At 41.9% G+C, this 8,742-nt stretch overlaps 1 protein-coding gene across 1 annotated transcript; it reads right to left on the bottom strand.

Annotated features, from left to right (window-relative positions):
• Positions 1-1,741: 1,741 nt before the first annotated feature.
• On the bottom strand, positions 1,742-6,870 carry LOC122151311 (vomeronasal type-1 receptor 4-like). Its single transcript, XM_042782597.1, has 2 exons — positions 6,133-6,870; positions 1,742-1,786 (listed from the first exon to the last, which is right to left on the bottom strand). Exons 1-2 carry the CDS (start codon positions 6,868-6,870, stop codon positions 1,742-1,744), a joined length of 783 nt encoding a protein of 260 aa, XP_042638531.1.
• Between the last annotated feature and the right edge of the window lie 1,872 nt (positions 6,871-8,742).

The following is an 8,742-nucleotide window of genomic DNA, read 5'->3' as shown; positions in this document are numbered from 1 at the left end:
CAACCTTACAAGAGATGCTAAAGGGAGTCCTTTGGACAGAGAAGCAACAATAGCCAACAACAACTGACCATTAACCACATGATGATATAACCCAGAAACCAATCCAGCTATGGAAGTATCCAAAGGAAATAAGCCTACAAGATTGTAAACAGGGAACCAGAGTCATCAATTGACAAACGAGGACAACTACAAACCAAAAAGGGGGGGGGGAAACAACAACTGTGTCATTACGGAACTTCTAGATGGTAGGGAAGTCAAGACAACTATAAGATAGAACGGACTGTTCTAAACTTGGGAAGAAAACGATAAATCACAGGGTAACCTCAAAGAAAAATGATAAACCTTCACATCAAAATAAAAAAGAATACCAGCACAAATATTTAGCAAATACTAAAACAATAGCAACAAAGGAAGTGGTAACAAGATTCATAAACAAAACAAGCTCAGCATAGAAAATTATATGGAACAAAGAAATCAACATCACAAAAAAGCACATAACAAAAATGACAGCAACAAATTCATATTTGCCAATAATTACATATCTGGCAAGGGACTTATCGCTAAGATTTATGGAAAATTCCAATGACTCAACACCAAAGGAATTAACAATTCAATTGAAAAATGGGCAGAAGACATGAATAGACACTTCACCAAGGAGGATATTCAGGTGGCCAGCTAATACATGAAGAGATGCTCACGATCACTGGCCATCAGAGAGATGTAAATCTAAACAACAACGACATATACCGTCTCACCCCAGCACTGATGGCAAAGTTCAAAAAGACAGAAAATAACAAATGCTGGTGGATATGTGGAGAGAATGGGACTCTCATACACTGCTGGTGGGACTGTGAAGTGACACGACCACTGTGGAAAGCAATATGGCGACTCCTTAGAAAGCTGGCATTGGAGATACCATTCGACCCAGCAATCCCATTACTAGGTGTATAACCTAGAGAGGTGAGAGCCAGGACAGGAACAGATATATGCACACTCATGTTCATCGCAGCACTATTTGCAATAGCAAAAAGAAGGAAACAACCTATGTGCCCATCAGCGGAAGAGTGGATGACGAACTATGGTACATAAGCATAATGGAATGCTATGCAGCACTAAAGAATAATGTAGAGTCTGCAAAACACCACATAATATATGTGAACTTGGACATTATGCTGAGTGAAATAAGTCAATCACAGAAGGACAAACATAGTATTAGTTCATTATTGTGGAGGGTCAAGGAAAGGTTTATATATGGAGGGAAACTTTCTTTGTTGGTTGCCAGAGGCGGGTGGGGAGGGAACACTGCGGAACACTGCAAAAAAAAAAAAAAGCATTGACCCATGTCACTTTAGTTTTGTGTATCTCACTGTACATAAATTATATTTCAATAAAATGCATTAAAAAAAAAAAAAAGAAAAAAAGAACCTAAGGGACTCAGATGAAAGCTAGAGGAGTCAAGAAGGGTCCCCCACAGACTGGACAGAGAGAGCCTTTCCCTAGAGATGGAGCCCTGAGTTCCAACTTCTCGCCTCCTGAATGGTGAGCAAATACATTTCTGTTCACTAAAGCCACCCACGTGTGTTATTTCTGGTCCAGCATCAACAGGAAACTAAGACAATTGGCAGCAGTATTCTTCTCTTAGAAGCTCTGCCTATCGTGTCCCTATGGGCTGTTGGACCTATGGCCTGCCTGTCACCTGTTCTCTGTGGACAGAGGGCCAGGTATTCCACAGACTACCAGCCTATTGGCCTTGGGGCAGGTTCAGGTACAAGGACACTGGCAGGGACTGGAGGGGGAAGAGTGGTCAGGGTGTCTGTCCCTGCCCCATGCCCAGGTGGCCTCTCTCTAAGGGACTGGGTCTGTGCTCCTGCTCCCGGCCCTTCTATTAGGCTCCAGAAGCTCCCCCTCCCCTGACCGTCTCCCCAGTCCTGGGGGTGGGAGCAGCTGTTAGCTGGGGTGAAGCTCTGTGTTGCCTCAACATTCCCTCCAGTAAAATACCCTGACTGCATTCCTTTTCCTCCGTGAACACAGACTGACAGAAAGCTACAGAAAATACACCTATGTCTTATAAATGATGGTGTCTTGAATTTAATAAATTAGGATACGTAAAAATTCTGTCAATAACCTTTTTTCCTTTTATTGTGGATATTATTATACTTAAGTGACTGGTTTTATTTAAAGATGGATTACTGAAGCATAATTTACAAAAATTAAATGCACACTGTTTAGGTGTAGAGTTCTCTGAGTTTTGTCAAATGTACACAGTCCTGTATGGCCCTGGGCAGGGACAATGGTTTGCACTTGACCGCTAACCTAAAGGTCGTTCTTCGATCCCAATGGAGGAACCACGAGAAAAAGACACAGTGATATGCTTCTTCTAAAATTGCGGCCAAGAAAACCCCATGGTGCAGTTCTACATTGTAACACACAGAATCACCATGACTCAGGATTACCGCCATGGAAATTAACTACCACCTATTGGCGCTCTGGTTAAGGCACTGGGCAGGTAACCAAAACGTAGGTAGTTTGAACCCACCATCCGCTCCACGTCAGGAGGAGGAGGCAATCTACTTCCGTGAAGATTTACAACCTTGTAAACCTGATGGGGGGGTCACTCTAAGTTGGAATCGACTGCATGGAAGTGTTGTTGTTCTTTGTTTTTAACAGTCGTGTAACCACCACCACATTCTACATATAGGGATTTTCCATCAATCCAAAGATTTCCTTTCTACCACTTCTAAATTAATATTCTCCTCCCAACTCCCACTGTGGGAATGCTGATTTAATTTCCATCCCTACTTCTTTCCCTTTTATGGAATATCATGTACACCCCGGGCGGCACAAACAGTTAAGAGCTGGGTTACTGATGAGAAGGTCGGCAGGTGGAGCCAACCCAGAGGGGCCTTTGAAGAAAGGGCTTTCCATTGTTGACTGGGCAGCAACTGGTTGGTTGTTGGTTGGAACTGTGCAGCATGGAACTTTTTGCAATAGGTTTATTTCAGTCAACACAATGCCTGTGATAGTCAACCATGGTTTTGTTTATAGCAACATATAAGTCTTCTTTAAATCACTGAACAGTATTCTGTTACTCAGATAGGCCACCATTTGTTTACCCTTCCATTCGTTGTGAGACATTTGGGCCAATTCCAACTTCGGAGATTATGCTACAATACAATAAGCACTGCATGTATGTTCCTGAAAAGGATGTGTGATGTAAAATTTTTATGTGTAAACATTTTAGGGAAGCTCTGGTAGTGTAGTCCCTAAGGCACGTGACTGCTAACTAGAAGGCTGGTGGTTCAAACCTACCAGCCACACGTCAGAAGGAAGGTTGGGCAATCTATTTCGGTAGTGATGCCACGTCAGAAACCCAAGGAAGGGTCGCTATGAGTCGCAACCGACTCGATGGCACATAACAACATCTTAGATATTCTGAAAATTCCATATTTTACTATAACTTACTCTTGATTAAAATTACATATTCCATATTAAATGTGGTCACACTTTAAAAAACTCTCAAGAATAGACCCAGAAAAAGACCCAAATATTTGAGGACCATTGATGTATCACAAAACCCTAAAATTCTCTCATGCTAGAAAGTTACGGCTTTAAAATATGTGTCATGATCACAGCATAGTGACACTATGAGCTAGCTAGTTATACGTGGGCTTTCTGGATCACTGACCTGTTCTCATTCTTGATGCAATGATCCCAGCACAGATAGGAGCCTTGCCTTCATGGGGAGAAGAATGATGAGCCTGGTGCTTGCTAACCACCACTGAGCTGAGGATGAGGGTAATGCAAACATATGCACAGACATACTAAACGCTGCTTGCATTGCATAAAGGAGTCCAGGGAGACACATGCAAACAGTTAAGGGCTTTGCTTATAACTGGTAGTTGGCTGTTCAAAGCCAACCAGAGGCACCTCAGAAAGTCCTTGGTGATGTACGTCCAAAAGTCATAGCCATCGGAAACCCCGTGCATCACAGTTCTACTGGGACCCCCATGGGGCAGCAGTGAGTCAGAAGTGACTGGAGAGCCACTAGTTTTCACATAAGGAGGGGTCCAGTCTAATCATGAGAAAGAAAGCATCAGACAGGTCCCACTTTTGAGATATTCTACAAAGCACCATAGCAGTGCTCCTCAAACCAGCAACAACTATAAAGAAGTATCAAAGACTGAATAAATGGCACAAAGCAGACACGATGGGGACCCGGTGACTTAATGCAATGTGTTATTGTGCATGGGACCTCGGAATAGATCAAAGACACCCACGTTTTCACGGCTGAGATGGGATTCAAGTCCTGCAGTTTGGTTAGCAGTAAGGTACCAGGGCTGTTTCCTTGATTTTGGCAAATGAACCTCGTAATGTAAGATGGTAACATTAGGGTAAGACGGTGAGGGTTATGTGGAAGCTCTCTGCCTTATTATGTAACTTTGACACACATCTGACAATATCCAAAAATAAAATTTAGATTAAAAGCAGAAACTTAAAAAATGGAATCATCATTTAATGACAGAGCTGTATTAAATGACTTTGTACGTCCAAGTTAAGATCGTAGGTGGTCAAATAATTTGCACTTGGCTACTAACAAAGAGGCGGGGGTTTCCAGTTCACCAGCTGGTGCCATGGAAGAGAGGCTGACATTCTACTTCTGTACAACTGAAGCCACTGAGTCTTACAGACTGTAGTTCCGCTCTGACAGACCTGAGGTCACTATGAGTCCTAACTGACCCAAAGCCAACAAGCTTTTTGTTTTGGGGCTCCTATCCATTTTGTTTTCTTTTAAGGTGCTCATTTTGCTCCAGAGTTGATTTCCAAAGCAGCAAGACTCCTCATTAAACAAAATAGATTCCTGTCTTTTTCCTCCACTGTGTTAGTCCTCTACTGCCCCAAGTTTGATGAAAGACTTCACCATAAATTTGTTTCCTAAAATTAGAAATGCATGCTTCCCCCGATACCTCATTCATGCCAAAACTGCCACCCAGCATCAAAACTGGCACAGAACCACCTATCTCCTAAAGATTCCCAGAATCCGTTTTGTTTCTTGGCATGCATGAACTGTCTCTTTAAGGTTTGCTTTCCACCTGGTGTCTTTTTAAGGCTCAGCTGCCATATCTTCTGCTGTTCTTTGTGTCCTTACAGTGTAATATTCCAATGTGTACCTGAAGATGAGTTAATATGCTAATCTTTCTCAAGACCCTGGGTGGCACTAAGTGCTGAGTGACTAACGGAAAAGGTTGTTGGTTCAAATCTACCCAGAGGCCCTCAGATGAAAGGCCTGGTGAACTATTTCCAAAATATATTAGACGTTGATTATCTGATGGAACACAGAACGATGCTGACACACGTGAGTTCACCATGACTAGGAGTCGATTTGACGGCAACTGGTCTGTGGTTAATCTTTCTCCACGAGCATTACAGTATTTCCAGTCACCACCATTTCTCTTATGATGTAAGGCACAATATGTAAAAACTGGCCTCCAATTCCTGCAAAAACTTTAACATTATTTCTGTCTAGTTTTCACACCAAGCCACTCACATGACAGCACTGGCCATTGTCCTCACATCTAGCTTTAGGAAAGGCTCTGTCACATGGTATTGCCTTTCAATGGAATGTCCTTAAAATCCTGTGCTGTTAATTCTTGTTAAGATTTAATATCTCAGATTAAAAGTTACACATTGAAAAATATTTCTAGCATATCTGCATTGTTTCAGAATGAAGTTTTATTATAGATTGCACTCTGAATATCTCAAATACATCCTCTAATGAAATACAATTATTTAAATATTTACATAATAATTATGCAATATTTCATTTATTTTGCTATTATGTTTCAGTATTGGAAAATAATATCTGTGTTATTCACCAATGTGCAATGTGACTCTTTTTTAATTGTGCTTATGATTCAATGATGTACATCGGTAACTGAACATAAATATATACTTTTCTGGCAAGACGAGGGGATTGTGTTTTCCTTCTGGTGCACAGACGGCACATCTTGGATACAACGGGGTCATGAGAATGAAGGGGCTGACAGCTGGGAAGCATCCATTGGTGAAGGCGCCCATAACCACCAACAACCAAAGGGGCTCATAAGCAACAGCAGTAAAATAAATGGCAAGTGCGGATGAGAGGGCGTAAATGGACACAAAGGTGCTCACCAGGACAAGGATGGTCTGGGTGGCCCGGGTCTCAGGGGACGCTCGGAGGGAGGGGCTGCTCCTGTGAATGTGCTGGACCTGCTTCTTGTGTCTCTGCAGGATGGCCACCATGGAAACGCTTGACCAGAACATGAGTCCCAAACACAAAACATCAAGGCAGGCTACCAACGCCTGATAGAGTGACTCGGTGATAGTGTTGTAAGAAAGTTGAGAACAGTGTCCTGAATACTTGTTCTCGGTAACGTTTTCGGATTTGCCAAACATAAAGAGAAGAACTCTGATATTTATCAGACTGTAGAGGACCCAGCAGAGGGCAGTGGAAGGGCCAATGTACTTGGGGGCTTTCCCTTTAAGCTTTGCCCACTTGGAGTTCCTGGGGCTGATGGTGATGGCCTGGAAGACAGTCAAGAGGCAGGTGGTGGCCATGGACACACCCCTGGCCACTCTGTGGACATAGAACACAAGGGTGCATGCAAAACCATGGAGGACATCTTTCCAGGCAAAAGCTGCCACTGTCTCTGGGATTCCTCTGGAGAGAATGAGCAATATATTGGCTACCGTCAGGTTCCTGACAATTGAATCCATGGACCTTAACTTGTATCCACTCAAGTCAAGAAAAATATAACGAAGCAACAGTGAGAAATTCCCCAGGATTCCAACGATTATCTGGAATAGGAAGATCAACCCGATTTTCAAATCCATGGAGACTCAGGATAATTTCCAGGCCTCAGTATCCACGTCCACACATAGACAGTTCTGCATGGAAACATGAGCTTTGGGATACCTGATCATAGAAAGTCTAATCCTAATGTCTCCACATACCGTTACCCGTCTCCACGCACCTGTGTTACTTGCCCCTGATATTTTATTTCTAAAACAATGACTTCTTTCTAAAGAGATTTCCAAAGGTCGATGTGTTTATGTTACACCTACAATGTGGGCGTTACTGTTATTAATCCTTTACCCATTCTAACTTATTTAATATTCACAAGACCTTGAATTAAGATCTAATATATACTCTTTTAACAGACAAGGACAACTGAGACAAAGAAGGGTAACTGGCTTGTCTAAACACTGGTGGAGTCAGGCACTGACTGGGTCCTCAAATCCCAGTGGCATAGACATTAGTGTTTACCACTGTGCTCCAGTCTCACACCTACCTGCTGTGTTCTTAAAAATACCTAAGGCACTATTTGGAAACTTTACTTTATAAGTGTCATGGTGTTACTTCCTCATTTCTCTGTAGATATTTATGCTACAGACCAATGTTTCTTGTGAACAAATATTCAAATGTTAATGTACATGTGCTGAAGAGCTTTCTGTGGGTAAATTGGATTTCTGCATATGGATCAATGTCAGCAGGTTGTTGTCATTTGGTGACTTTGAGTTGGTTCTTACAGCAGCACTACCAGCCGTGCACAATCCTCACAATCCTTGCTATGCATGAGCCTATCCTTGCAGCCAGTGTCAATCCATCTCATTGAAGCTCTCCCTTTGCCTCCACTTTACCAAGCATGATATCCCTCTCCATGGTCCAGTCCTTTCTCACCACATGACCAACGTAGATGAGATGAAGTCTGGCCATTCTGGCTTCCAAGGAGCATTTCAGCTGCACTTCTCCATGCACAGATTTGTTCATTATTCTCACATCCCATGGAATTTTCTGTATCCTTTGCCAACACTGTAATTCAAACACATCAATTCTTCTTCAATCTACTTTATGCATTGTCCAACTTTCACATGCCTATGAGGTAAGTGAAAACACCATGGCTTGGGTCGAGCACACCTTAGTCTTCTAAGTGACATACTTGCTCTTCAACACCTTAGAGAGGTCTTTTGCAGGAGATTTTCCCAGTGCAATACAACATTTGAGTTCTTGACTGATGTTTCCATAAGTGTTGATTGTGGACCCAAGTCAAATGAAATCTTTGACAACTTCAAAATTTTCTCCTTTTATCATGTTGCTGTTTCTTGGTCCCTTTTTGAGCATTTTTGTTTTATGTTGAAATGTAATCCATACTGAAGACTGTAGTCTTTGATTTTCATCAGTAAATGCTTCAAGTCATCTTCACATTCAGCAAGCAGAGTTGTGTTGTCTGCGTATCTCAGGTTGTTAAGGAGTCTTCCTCCAATCCTGATGCCACACTCTTTTTCTTACAGTCCACCTTCTTGGGTTATTTGCTCAGCATACTGATTGAATAGGTATGGTAAAAGGATACAACCCTGACCCACACCTTTCCTTATTTTAAACCATGCAGTATTCCCTTCTTTTGTTCCAACTACAGCCTCTTGGTACAGGTACAGGTCCTTCAGGAGCACAGTTAAGTGTCCTTGAATTCCTGTTCTTCACAATGTATTAACATAGCTACAAAAATAATCACAATGTTTTTCTTTTCCCATTAGCAACCATCGTAGAATTTGTATTGTAAGGTTGGGCTTTGGTAGAAGCATGGATTATGAAATTTAAATAAGTGGTAAAATATGTTTAGTGTATAATATAAACGATTCTTCAACACAGAGCGTTATTACATTGTTGTAGGAAAGTTAACTGAAGCTCTAATTTATATGTGATTT

Source organism: Orycteropus afer, unplaced genomic scaffold (genome assembly GCF_000298275.1).
Source record: "Orycteropus afer afer isolate SDZICR_OR568_19922 unplaced genomic scaffold, OryAfe1.0 scaffold00384, whole genome shotgun sequence".
Lineage (NCBI taxonomy): Eukaryota > Metazoa > Chordata > Mammalia > Tubulidentata > Orycteropodidae > Orycteropus > Orycteropus afer.
This window is presented reverse-complemented; position numbering and strand designations above follow the sequence as displayed.

Coding starts and splice junctions, on each gene's coding strand:
- LOC122151311 (XM_042782597.1), bottom strand. CDS start 6,870: ATGGATTTGAAAATCGGGTTGATCTTCCTATTCCAGATAATCGTTGGA. Junction 1,787..6,132: donor CCATTTACGCCCTCTCATCC/GCACTTGCCATT, acceptor TTCCCCCTCCAG/TCCCTGCCAGTGTCCTTGTA.